The following is a 13,140-nucleotide window of genomic DNA, read 5'->3' on the forward strand; positions in this document are numbered from 1 at the left end:
CCTTAAAACAGTTGTGAAGTGGAGGTTTAAAATACACAAGAATAACAATCCTTTAACACGAATTTAAAACGTCAAAAGGATGCCGTCTTTAAAAAACAGATGACAATCCCCGGTGCTTCTTCTCTGTTAGCGTCTCACCTGCGGGCTCTGCAACAGGCGAGACACTCTTAATGCAGCTGACCTTCTCTACACCGTCCTGCTTCAGCTGTTCGGCTCACTGTTCAGCTACACGCGAGCCTGCAGTCACTCGCCCGCCTGCTTGTGCTCTCTCTCTCTCTCTCTCTCTCTCTCTCTCTCTCTCTCTCTCTCTCTCTCTCTCTCTCTCTCTCTCTCTCTCTCTCTCTCTCTCTCTCTCTCTCTCTCTCTCTCTCTCTCTCTCTCTCTCTCTCTCTCTCTCTCTCTCTCTCTCTCTTCTTTTACTTTTTCTCCCCCTTAACCGGCTCGCGCTTCTCTATATATGCGGGGAGGACATGGCAGCTGCAGCCCATCAGCCACAGGAACAATCATGGATGTGGGCAGTTTCCCACCTGTACACTTAAGTGAGAAACGCAGACACCACAGATCGCGGCTCGCAACTGCTACCACGCCCCCTTGCTAAGCCGCGAGCTATACCCACAGCCTGGCTAGTGGCTCGTTACGCGAGCCAATGCTCGTATTTAGATCTGAATTTTTCGCTCATACTTTCCTCGTATTTTGAATTTCTCGTATACAGAGGTGATCGTATCTCGAGGTTCCACTGTATTACACTTGGTAGAGCTATAGTCCTATAAATAGCATTCACACACAGTTGTCCTTATGGACCAGTACTGTATCAAGGATCAAGATGATGGCATCCTCTATGGATCTACTGTAGAGATGTGCAAACTTTAATGAATCTAGTTCTTTTTGCAGATAAGTAATTCTTAACTAGCCCCTCAAAACTTCATTGCTTATAGGTGTTAGTGCAACGAGACTATAGTCATTCAGGCAGGTTGGATGTGATTTCTAAGGCACAAGGACAGTGGTGGTCTTTTAAAGCATGCTGGTTCAACGGACTGGGTTTAGGAGAGATTAAATATTACTGTAATAGAAATTATTAAGCTTGTCTGCCAGAGAGAGGGGTGTCAGTATTCACTGTGCTGGGAGCAGTTGCTTCATGGTCAATTATTGTCTACAGACTTTGCCACACGCACCTAGGATTGGACTGTTCAAATTGTTCCTTCACTTTCTTCACTTTTCATTGCTTAGTGGCTTTCACAGCTCTCCTTAAATTGTATAAGGCAGCTTTCTAATCGTTCATATTCACAGACATAAGCCCCGAGTTGTTGCGCAATGGTGCAAGTGTTTAGTGCATCACAGATGGTTTTGGTGATGATGATGACTTTTCTTGTGGTTTTATTTGAGAAATCCAATATAAGAAGTCACAGCTCCTGTAAACACATTGATGTTGTCATTAAAGCTGCACCTGAACATTTGCCGGTGAGCAACACTTGGTGCATCCAGGAGAATGGCCTCTGATTGGTCTGTCCAATGCACAATCTTGTGCATGACTGGAGCTTTCTGCTTTGACTTTTGTTTGTGTCTGGGCAATAGTCAAGTATCCTGTCCCCTCTGGTAGAACTTATAGTGTGCTGATAAAAGTTTGGCATTACATTTTTCAATTCCAATATCTGTTAAGATCATTGGTAGAAATGTAAAGTTACCTTGGGCTGAATGACTGGATGGTTGAATAAATACAATATTTGATGGAATGATTTCAGACCTCTGCGGTGGGTTGGCACCCTGCCCGGGATTGGTTCCCTGCCTTGTGCCCTGTGTTGGCTGAGATTGGCTCCAGCAGACCCCCGTGACCCTGTGTTCGGATTCAGCGGCTTGGAAAATGGATGGATGGATGGATGGATTTCAGACCTTGCTAGTGTATGAAACGGACATTATCTGTCAGGAAATTAAGGGTGAATTGTACAATTAATAATGATTTCTGGGTATTTACAGTATAGATAATGAAATCAGGTTGGGTTTAGGGGCATTTTTAGAGTGGCAGTCATGGAGTTTGAAGGTTGCTTATGTTTAATTAAGAGTACTGGTTTGTCATCTGTAGTCCCCAAACCCTACAACTTGCATGATGACCTTTATAACCCCAGTAGGGTTTTAAGACCCTTTATTCCCAGGCCAACAAGACATTTTTTTGTCTTTTTAAAGTTCTGTGATTTATTGAAGGTTTTTGTGTTGAACCATGAATATTACCACCTGACCTGCCAGCCCTAACTCCCATGATATGCTTTTTTAACAGACTGGAAAACAGTTGCTCTGATCTGAATTCCAGGATTCAGGCAGCTGAAAACAAACACCAGCAAGCACAGGATGCATTACTGGATGAAGCCAAGCATCTCCGCAAACTGCTGGAAGAGTCTGAGACGAGTTTGGTGGAGGCCCAGAAAGACCTGGCTGCTTTGCGAGATAGTGAAGCAACTGTGAGGGAGTGCTGCTTTGCCCTGGAGAAAAGCCTTGACAAAGAAAAGGAAGCACAGGAGGCTCTGGAGAAAGCCCTTAGGGTCCTGGAGGCAGAAAACCATCAGCAATGTCTCAGTATAGAGCAACTGCAAGCTGACCTACGGGCCTCAAAAGAGCTGACCGAGCTCCTGCAGGGACAACTGGCCATGAAAGAGCAGAAGGAAGTAGAGCTTCTTGAAGCTAAAGAATTGGCTTTGGCCCAGGCTGTTGAGGAGGCTCGCACACCACTGGAGTCAAGAGTGAGAACTTTAGAGAGTGAAGTTGCCCAGAGGCAGCTGGAGGCACAGGAACTGCAGGAGAAGGCCAGGAGAGCCGTAGAGGAAAGTAGCCAGAATCGTTCACAGCTTGTTGCCTTCACCAGCTCTATGACATCCCTTCAGAATGACCGGGACAGGATCCTGAGTGACTACAAGCAGCTGGAAGCCCGCCACCTGCAGGCCATTCTAGAGAAGGATGCATTGATTCAAGAGGCAGCAGCTGAGAATAACCGACTCAAGCAGGAGCAGAGAGGGCTACTGGCCAAGGTAGATGACTTGAATGCTGACAATGCCAAGCTGGGTGCACAACTTTTGCGCTATCGGCAGGACTTGACGCAAGTGCTTGGCATGAAGGACTCCCAGCACAAGCAGCTTTTGAAGGCCCAACTTGAAAGAATTGAGGCTCTTGAAGTGGAGAAGGCAAAGTTGGAAAAGCAAGAAGAAGCAGCACAGCAGGCCATTCAGGCCTTGGAGCAAGACAAGCAAGAGCTGATGGATAAGCTCAAGCAGAACCCTACTGAGTCAGAACTTCATGCTTTGCAGGAGAAGCTCCTAATTCTTGAAGCAGAGCTAGAGGACAAGGTGAAGGTTGCAGTGGAGAAAGACACCGGCATTCTGAGAAATGAAGCTGAGATAGCAGAAGAAAGAGTTGCAGAGCTAGCCCGTGACTTGATGGAGATGGAACAGAAGTTACTGACAGTCACCGAAGAGGCACAGGAGCTCCGTGTCGAGAATGCATCCTTTGGGAAAGCCATGGATTCCTTGCAGAGCAGTAGAGAGGAGACCCTCAAGGAGTTAGAGGCACTTAGAAGCAAGGACACCAAGCTGATACTGGCTCAGGTACATGAAGAAAGGGACCAGCTTGCAGAAGAGCTGGCACGGATCAAATTGGTGCACGAGGGCACACAGAAATCCTCCGCAAGTCATTCCCAACAGGAAGTGCAGAGTCTACGGAATGCCCTGTCAGCACTACAGTGTGAGAGGGAGAGACTGGTGAGTGCCTATTGATTTGTAAGAACATGTGAGGGACAGCTGGATGGCAACTCTTTCAGAGGAGCTTTTCTGATTTGCTTATCGTTATTGCCTCACAACTCTATGGACTCAGAGTTTAACTTCTGTGTGAATGTTGCATTTTGTCCAAGAATCTTTGTGGGCTTTTTCTACCACTACTGCACATCTCACAGATAGGCAGTGTAGGCTAAAGGCACATCTGAATTAGCCCAGTAAGTAGGTGTCTGGAGTCCTATCCTGGGATGGTTTCTGCCTCCTGAATGATGCTGCTGGGTAATCTCTGAACCCCTTTAGTGAAAATGGAGGGATCTGATGGATTATTATCTAACCTTAAAATGCCTGAAAGACAATGTGACATAGAAGTGCCATATTCAAAATACTTATAGCATAGAACACATGGGTATTTTGTATGTGTTTCATGTAGCGCTGGGCAATATATCAGATTTTTGATTCAATATTTAAGAAAAGTCTTTATGCAAAAGCCAACATCGCAATGTTCAGCACTTTTAGTTTTGCGCAACTTTTTTTCTGAATGTTAAATACCCCCAAAAAAAACTCCAACACTCTTATCTAAGAGTGACTACAATGGCTCTGCCCATGTTGCCTGGTGGTGAGAAGTTTCAAAAAATAAAAATAAAGAGGGGATCAGAAGAGGAAGAGTTTAGAACAGGTAGTGTTAGCACCGCCTTTTGCAGATGGTTTGGTTTTCCCTAGAATGACAATCAGATAAGTACAGTAACCAGTAATTCACATCAAGCCAGTAGTCACACGTCCACGCAGCGTAAATCCTCATCCAACTATCCAACAGCCTTCATTAGTGAAACATTACAAACAGGAATAAAAACAGCAGCCTTCAAAGTTTTTGTTGTGTGAATTATTCAAGGTACATGTGTCGTGTGGTGTAAACTGCATTCTTGACATTTTTTATTTTGAATTTGTATTTTTTGTGGCAGGTGAAATGAGTTTCCTATTACAATAGTGAATATTCATCATATATTGCATTAATTTTGAGCTAAATACTGTAATGGCTTTCTGGTGTGTGAAAGACAGAGGAATAAATTTAGCACTCTTGGCAGTTCCTTTCAGGGCTATTGTCTTCCTCAGCTGCTTCTCCATGCCACACAGGTCTTGTGTGGCCCATACACTCCTGACTGGGTCGTTTCAATGCCTGCATCCATGCGCTGCCAGCCTCGACTAACTCTACTCACCAAGGGTTACGTATACGTCATAAACACATCCGGCCATGCATTCAGGCCAATAGGCTTAAAGAGCACTTTGACTGTGTGTCCCCTTCATATCAGTTCCTGTGAGTCTCCAAAACAGTGGTGTCGAACTCTGGGCCTGGAGGCCTGCAGTGTCTGCAGGTTTTCATTCTAATCCTTTTCCTAATCCGTGACCAGTTTTCACTGCTAATTAAATTCTTCTTCCCTTCATTTTAATAGCCCTGTTTTTAAGTATTCAGTGCTCTGAGTTGACCCTTCTCTTCATTAAATGGCAGCCAAACAGAAATGAGACATGAAACGAGCCAACAGATGATCAGGTAAACTGGGCCTTCAAACTCCAACCAATTTCACTCCAGCCAGTTTCTTAAAGAGAAGCTGATTCTTGCTGTTAATTAAACTCATTATTTAATTCCATTGCTGCTCTAATTCTACCCCAGCAGACATTTCCAAAACTGATTTTCTGTTTTTTTTTTTTTTTTTCTAAGAACAACGTCAAAATGTTTTGGTGACCTGAGAGATCAACCTTACTGAGACCATCACCTTTCTTTATTTTCAGATATTGTGTGATGGGCACAGGTTAGCTGGTCACATGGCGGCTTGTTTTTTGTCTCGTTGTTTGGCTGCTAATTAAGGAAAAATAAACAACAAAGGGGCCTGAGTCAAGTTAGTTAAAATTAAGGCAAAAGAAGTTAATTAGCAGCAAAAACGGCTCATTAATGAAGATGGTTAGAATGAAAACCTGCTGCCACTGCGGCGCTCGAGGACCGGAGTTTGACACCTGTGCTGTAAAGACTGGCTTCTCTGTGTATCTTCACCCCTGTGACATCTCACGGCCCTCTCGTGTCTGGACCCAGGGCACTACACTACAATGTCTTGGTGGTATTGGAATCTTTTGAGGTTATTAATGTAATGTGCATGTCTGTGAGCAGAGGTTAATCACAGCATAATAAAATCTCAATTAATAAAATACAAATCTCTACGTTTTATAATGTTAGATGAAGTTTTATTAGGGAAATGTTACTTCATTGTTTGTGCAGTTTAGAAAAGGAAAGTTTTACTCCATTTCCACCAAAGTACCATTGCCCTGCTCTGAATTTCAAGCACCCCCTTACAGATTCTTACCTGGTGCCAGCCCTGTGAAGTACCCACAAATACTGTAGAGGACTAAAGGATTCAAGAAGCAGGGCTCACTAGGCTGGTAAATGTTATAAAATAGATACCCACATGCACCATAGATGAGTAAAAGCATGGGTGTGCAAAAACATAATTTGGGACCATTACTAATGATGTTAATCATAAAATGGTAAATGTATAATAAACATTTACACATGTATTATAATATGTGATTAGCATGGTAGTGAATCAAGAGCTTTGTCTTTGCTGTTTCTCTCCAACTGTTATTGTAAGTAATGTTTACAGAGTGGCAGATGCAGGTATGCAGTGCATACATTGGAAAGTCAAATGTTAGTAGAGGTGATATAAAACAACAAGTTAGACGATGCCTGCTGGGCATAACATTCATGTGCGTCAGACAAATAAATGAACTGATTTGAAAGTTGAAGCATTATACATTTTTTATTTACTTTATCCAAGAATCTGTAGTACTAGGGTGTTGTACCGTGTTAGCCATTATGAATGTAGAGAAAAGCCAAGCAAAATGACACCTTTTATTGGCTAACTAAAAAAGATTACAATATGCAAGCTTTCGAGGCAACTCAGGCCCCTTCTTCAGGCAAGATTATTACGAGTTGCCTCGAAAGCTTGCATATTGTAATCTTTTTTTAGTTAGCCAATAAAAGGTGTCATTTTGCTTGGCTTTTCTCCAAGAATCAGTTATTACATTTTTGTTAAATATTTTTGTAACAATGAGTCCTATTCAAAAGTAATAGCAAGTTTTATATGTGTTAGTAGACTAGATTAATTTTAACAGCACTTTACAATGGAGTTCAAAATGGAGCACAAATAGACTTGTGGTGGCCCAGTAGGTTTGCATACACAGAACATTTAAATTGGGCAGGTGGCACAGTGGTAGTGCTGCTGCTTTGCAGTAAGGAGACTGTGGAAGATTGTGGGTTCGCTTCCCGGTTCCTCCCTGTGTGGATAGCGCTTTGAGTACTGAGAAAAGCGCTATATAAATGTAATGAATTATTTTTATTAAATTCAAGTGATGTGAAAATGGCACCGATTCATGTGTGTTAGTGGTGGAGGGTCTGTGACTAATTGTACAGATTTCTTAAACATTAATAGATATTTTCAATTGCTTATTATTGGGTACTATACTACTGTATTGAATGTGTATGCTCAATAGAGTAGTACCCGATAATTAGCAACTGAAAATATATATTAATATAAAATGACCAATACTAGTTACTGTATTAAATGAGAAAATGAACTGAAATAAGTTCCCCATCTAGCTATTAATATTAGTCAGAACGCAGTCATTCATTAAAATTCTATGAAACCAAGAACTTGGAAAGGAACTGATTTATTGTATAACAGGAATATGAATAGTACACAATGGGGCTTGCCGTGATTGTTCATGTACATCTGGGACTGAAAGATCAGGCCTAAGCCCTGTGTTTGTATCAGTCAGGGCAGCTAACACCTTTCTAGTGTCATTAATTATTTCAAACACCATTTAGCTGCAGGTTGCTAGCATTGGTTCTTTACACTAATAATCTGCAGATATTAGTTCAATTCAATCTTGTACAGTATATGTTTGTGTATTTGCTTTCTCCTTCCATCTATTTCCAGAGAAGTGCCTTTTATTAGTTAACTTGCCTAAAGCTGCAGGAGAAGAGTGCTGCTCTGTGAGCTGCTTGCGTGGCCCTGCCCAGCGTCTGTCTCCCTCGCATCGGATATCCAAGCGGCTGTCGGATGAGTAAAAGAGGAAAATAAACAAAATATGCAAGGTTGGGTAACCGCTCTCAAGCTAAAACTGAAACAGTAAACGCATTCCTAGCCGTTCAGAAAATGTTGTCCATTTTAAGAAGACAACTTTTCAATGGGAAATTTCAAAATTTGAAAACTTTCTTCAGTGTGGTCTGTTTGAGACAATATGAATGAAAATGGAATCGTCTTGACAAAATGCCTTTGAAGAATAAGTGTGCCACATCGCAACAAAATTGGTCCACAGGTGGGCCGAGTTGTTTCATACACACAGACAGACAGACATGGGCTTTCGCAATCGGTGCTTTGTGCATTTTGTGCCAACAAAGCTAAAAATGATCAGATAAAACCTGTTATTTGAAGCCATTTCACTGAGGCGCAGCTATTCATGAAAGTATTTTAAAAAGAAAAAACAAGGTTTCCTTTTCTAATATGTCATTTTGTTGTGAGAAAATTATACCAGGCTTTCACTGATACGGTGCTGGTCTTGAAGGTGTTTTGAGAACATATTAATAAATATCAAATATCATATTCTGGGTCAAAATAATCATAACATTAATTTAACGTCCATATCACTCAGCCCAGCCCTAGTTTCCTTTAATGGAGTCCGTGAGGCTCACTTTCAGAAGGTATTTTATTTTGGAGTCCTGATGACTATTCTAAAGAGACCTTCATGCATACTCGTGGTCATTCGGTTGAAGGTTCTGTTCCACTTGTGTTGTGTTGGTCTATAAGGGTCGTTCTGTTTGCGAGTCCACACTTCCTTTGTTCTTTTTGTGCGTGTCCTCCATGAAAGCACCGATCCAGTTGTGGTGACTTTAGGTTCTGGGTGTACAGTACCCTGTCTTCACTCCTTGTAGGCTTGTGCTGGTAATTTGTTCGACTTGCACACTGGTAAACTTGTATGTGGCCTGATGATCTTTCTTTTTGTTTTCACGTCACAGCTGGTGGAGCTAAAGAAGCTGCAGGATCAGCATTTGCGTTTTGGTCAAGAAGCAGGAGAGATGAATCGCTTGCAAGAGGAGATTAAACGACTCCGGGAAGACGAGAAGGACAGTCGGGCGTTACTGCAACAATTGGACATACTCAGGTATCTACATTAAAAGCACTTGTGGACACTGCCGTAGTGGTGAGATGTGCATAAGCATGGCATGTTTGTGGTGTGATCGGCAGGGCAGAGAAGGAGACATTGCGGATGCAGTCCCAGCATGCTCAGCAACAATACCTGGATGCCCTCTCTGGCAAAGAACAGCAGCTGACAGAACTGAAGAAACTGCTACAAGAAGCAAGGTCATCAGGCAGTCAGGAGGTGAGCCTAGAAACTTTTGCCAAGAGGTTATGTTCTCACATTCCAGTGCTTGATTCACATTTGAACCCAGAAGGGGTCATCATGGTCTTCTTTCTCCAGCAGGTTGTGCCAGGGTCAGACAGTGTGCCTGCTGAGAGCCAGCACTTGCAGATTCAGCTTGATGACTATCTGAAGCAGCTGCACCAGAAAGAGCTGAGGGTTGAGCAGCTAAACAGCAAGGTGAGTCAATATGCCCCTGGTAGATGAATATGACACTGGTGACATCTTAATCCACAAACTCTTATTTTCTATGCCATATTAATGCAGCTTTCCCAGATGTATGAGGAGAAAGCCTCCCTTGTTGCCCAGGTACGGGGAAGCAGCCAAGGTTTGCGAGACGCCCAGTTGAGACTAAGTGAGATGCAGGGCCGGTGTACTGCTCTCCAGAGCCAGCTGCAAGAACTGCAGGATGAGAAGGTACTGAAAGTGGACATACCTGAATGGGAGGCAGTTGTGGCATAGGATACTCCCTCTCAGTGATGATGGCATTTAGTCATAAATATTCCATAGTGAGGTATCTGCTTGTTTTCAGGGATCCTCAGAAGTTGACACTGCACCAGGGGCACCTCAGGAGAAAGGCACTATGGAGACTGACAGGACCTTCAATGATCTCAAGGAGCTGCAGCAGAGGTAGGTATGGGTAACATGGCTGGGTTTAGTTTGGAGTTGGTTACAGCATGTCTTACTACTCCTGCTTGAACCTGAATGTAGGCTAAGAGCTGCTGAAGATCAGGAGGGCCTTTTTCGGCTAGACCTACAGCAGCTTGAAGAGAAACTAGCAGAAGAGCAGGACAGGAGACTAGCATTAGAGGAGGTGCTGGCTGCAGCTGACGAGCAGAGGACGCAGTGAGTGGACATTCTTTCCCAGGATTGTGTAAAACTAAACTTTCATGCCTCAGCAATTATTCCAAATAATGGTGTCATTGTGATGTTCTCTCCATGCATTCATATACATGTATGTTGGGCAATCAACGGCTTCTGACTATATACTTCTTGTGTCTCTGCATTCAGCCTTCAAGCGACCGGCTGGACTTCAACATCGGACACAAATCTTCATGAACGTACACTACTTATCGAGTCAGGGGATGTCTCAGTCTCCAGGGTGCGTATTTCCTCAATGCTTTGGCATCCATTTGTGTATACTGGGAAGGTTACTCATTTCATCTTTCTTCCTGTTCTTTGGTACAGACCCGCAGCTCAGCTCCAAGGATGAAGCGTCTCCTGCGTTCACTGCTGTGCTCCCGCCATCGCACACCTCTGCTTGCATCTGTGTACCTGGTGACTGTCCACGTTCTGCTGCTGCTCTGTTTCACTGGTCACCTTTGAGAGAGACAGAACTGTTGGAGGCATCAAGGAATTGAGCCAGGTCACCTGTTCCAACTCCTCCATGCACAAGCACTTTAAGAAGTGACCTGTAGAAGCTGGTACACTGTGAGAATTGTGAGGGCAGGGGGGAGACTCAAAAAATGGGCACTTGAGACTGGCTGCATAACTGTGCCCTATGCTCTCTTCCCTCATGACACTACATTCCGCTAGCCTGTTGACTGCTTGTCCAGGTCTCAGTAACTTAAACTTGTTTTCATTGGTGGTGTTCCAAGCCAAACTCAAGACCGAAGTAGTACCCAAATGTTCCTCATTGAATTACTAAAGGAGGCCACTTGACGCAGTAATCTGGCAAGCCCCCCTCCTCCTCCTCTTCCTCTGACAATGCTATCCCTAGCCCTGCCTCAGTCACTCTCTGCATTCCTTAGTAATGCCAGAACTGTGGTAGGCCTCTGTGCAAATACTTTGAGGTGTGCTCCTATGCTGACCAGTGCCTTCCTCCTTCTAAGGACAAGTGAACAGAATAATTGACTCAAGGATGGTCTTAGTGGGCTAAGGTGAGATTTAATATGGACTCTTGTATTTTTTAACTGTTCAACTTCTGTAACCATCTACATTTAGTTCCTGATTTTCTAATAAACTTTTGGGCTAATGTACACGAGCATTTGTTTCTTCTTCTATGACTTGGTCGACATGTCCACTGCTGGATGAACCTCTGTAGCAACTATTATTAAGTGATCAGCAGAATGATTATTCCTGGTATGACCGCCCTCATTTCTGACTGAGGGATTACACTTTGCGCGCCGCTTGGATGCTCGTCTTTCTTTTGTTAAAGCAACTCGATCAGTTTCCCGTTCATCGAGAACGCGCAAAACGCACGCCTTCAGTTGCGCGTACCCGCAAGTGTCAATTGCGGTAGTGCCTTGGAGCTCCAGTACTGCACTTCTGAAGAGTTTGAGGAGTGGACCTGACCGAATCAGAGCGCAACCAGCCGCAGTGGTAAGATAAGCCGGCTAAATCTTCTTGACTGCAAAAAATAAAGCTTACGGGTTTGGGCCATGAATAAAAAGAGAGAAACATCTCTAATACGGCGAAGGCTTAGTCCGGACGAAATCAGGAAGTTGTTGAAAACTCTTGACAGAACCCGGTACTCATTTTGAAATCGCAGGGCATCCGCCTGTGTGAAAACCAATAGCATGGTGCGGGGTGGGGTGTTGGATTTTTGGGGGTCTTGATTACCTGTTTGTTCGGTCACTTTTAAATATCCAGATACGCCGCTTAGAGCCACATCGAGGTGAGAACTGCAAAGGAAGGAGGGGTGGGGGTTTCCTCAGGTCGAGGGGAAAGCAGAATGGACGGCCCGACCAGGAGTGGATTTCACTCCACTGTTATAAGTCTCGGGCCGTTAGTGCGCGCACCTGCTGGTCAAGCCGAGGATTTCCATGCACGCGCTACCGCGGCGGTCCGTTAGTGCGCGCAACTGCGCTCGGGCGTAGCGTATTTAATCGTCATATTCAGGAGGACTTCGTTCGGCGTGGTCACTTCCACTTTAATCAAAAAGTGGCCGTGCGATTTAAAGTTGAAGAAAGCATTAAAATGGTAGTTATTTAACCAGAACTGCAAACAAGATGTGAAGTTGATGCAGATGAAATCATAAAATCAGGCGTTCCCTTATTAGCCCTTCCGAAAAGGCCCTGCGGCTTTGCAGCTTCTCCAAACCAAAGTTCTAAAATGACATGTACGCATATCTGTGACAAAAGGCCTTGGCCAACAACGAAATCCATTGGAGAAAGAGGATGCCGATGATTCTTGAGCATGTCAAGATGTTCCCGCATAGCAGAAGACTGAGCACACTTATCACTCCGGGGCAAGTGCACTTGTAGTCCCGATGCCAAAGTTGCAAACCCTTGTCTGTATTAATTTGGCTGTAATTTTTTTTATCTATTTCCTCCAATGTTTCACTTAACATTTGGCAGGGCTATATAAACGACTGGGGTTTATAGGAGGGCAGCACGGTGGCGCAGTGCTTAGTTAGCGTTGCTGTCTCATATCTCTAGAATCCTAACTTTCCGCGTTTTCCTTATCCGATGTTTATTGAGATTTACCAGTGTCGGTTGCTTCTGGAGTTGGCTTCCCCAATGAACCTGAACTGGTTGATAATGGCAAGATGAATTTCGTTATAACACCCTTTCCACATTTGCGTGCTCATATTTGCACTTTACACAAAAAGGAGCTGTCTATGCTTGACTGGCAGGTTGTGCATGTTGTTTGTATTGGCGATGGTGCTATACAAGACACACAGACTGGGCGTGTTATATACAGTTTTCAGAAGCACTACAGTATATTAAATTAGACTGGCTGTTAATGTTCACAGCTTTCTTGTAGTTCCGTTTTATTAGTCTAGCATTGTGAAGTGCTAGGTTAATAAATATTCATTCAGCACTGACGTGTGTCACAAATCGGAAGGAAGGCAAAACCACACGGGTCTTGCAGGCCTACTGTTTGCATCCCACCTATTATTCTCAGCACTTCTGTTACTCTTTTGCACTCCTTGTCCATTCACCTCCACACACAAGAGCAGTGCAGCATGCAGCTTCCT

The 13,140-nt window shown here is 43.8% G+C and overlaps 2 protein-coding genes across 4 annotated transcripts in view; both read left to right on the top strand.

Annotated features, from left to right (window-relative positions):
* The window catches only part of golgb1 (golgin B1), a 36,702-nt gene extending 25,505 nt beyond the window's left edge, over positions 1-11,197 (top strand). For 2 of the 3 annotated variants that reach the window (XM_051929915.1, XM_051929961.1), the window contains 9 exons: positions 2,270-3,740; positions 8,815-8,960; positions 9,044-9,179; positions 9,279-9,398; positions 9,486-9,635; positions 9,751-9,848; positions 9,930-10,064; positions 10,230-10,320; positions 10,407-11,197. In XM_051929915.1, coding sequence (XP_051785875.1) covers positions 2,270-3,740; positions 8,815-8,960; positions 9,044-9,179; positions 9,279-9,398; positions 9,486-9,635; positions 9,751-9,848; positions 9,930-10,064; positions 10,230-10,320; positions 10,407-10,544 — 2,485 coding nt within the window. In that variant the 3' untranslated portion in view covers positions 10,545-11,197. The remainder of the gene's footprint in view (positions 1-2,269; positions 3,741-8,814; positions 8,961-9,043; positions 9,180-9,278; positions 9,399-9,485; positions 9,636-9,750; positions 9,849-9,929; positions 10,065-10,229; positions 10,321-10,406) is intronic. The other variant, XM_028808783.2, reaches the window with a different exon arrangement.
* A 240-nt stretch (positions 11,198-11,437) lies between these two features.
* The window catches only part of hcls1 (hematopoietic cell-specific Lyn substrate 1), a 35,071-nt gene continuing 33,368 nt past the window's right edge, over positions 11,438-13,140 (top strand). The window contains exon 1 of the mRNA XM_051922577.1: positions 11,438-11,540. The gene's annotated coding sequence lies outside the window, so the exon portion shown is untranslated. The remainder of the gene's footprint in view (positions 11,541-13,140) is intronic.

The sequence above is a fragment of the Erpetoichthys calabaricus genome, chromosome 1, assembly GCF_900747795.2.
Source record: "Erpetoichthys calabaricus chromosome 1, fErpCal1.3, whole genome shotgun sequence".
NCBI classification, from domain to species: domain Eukaryota; kingdom Metazoa; phylum Chordata; class Cladistia; order Polypteriformes; family Polypteridae; genus Erpetoichthys; species Erpetoichthys calabaricus.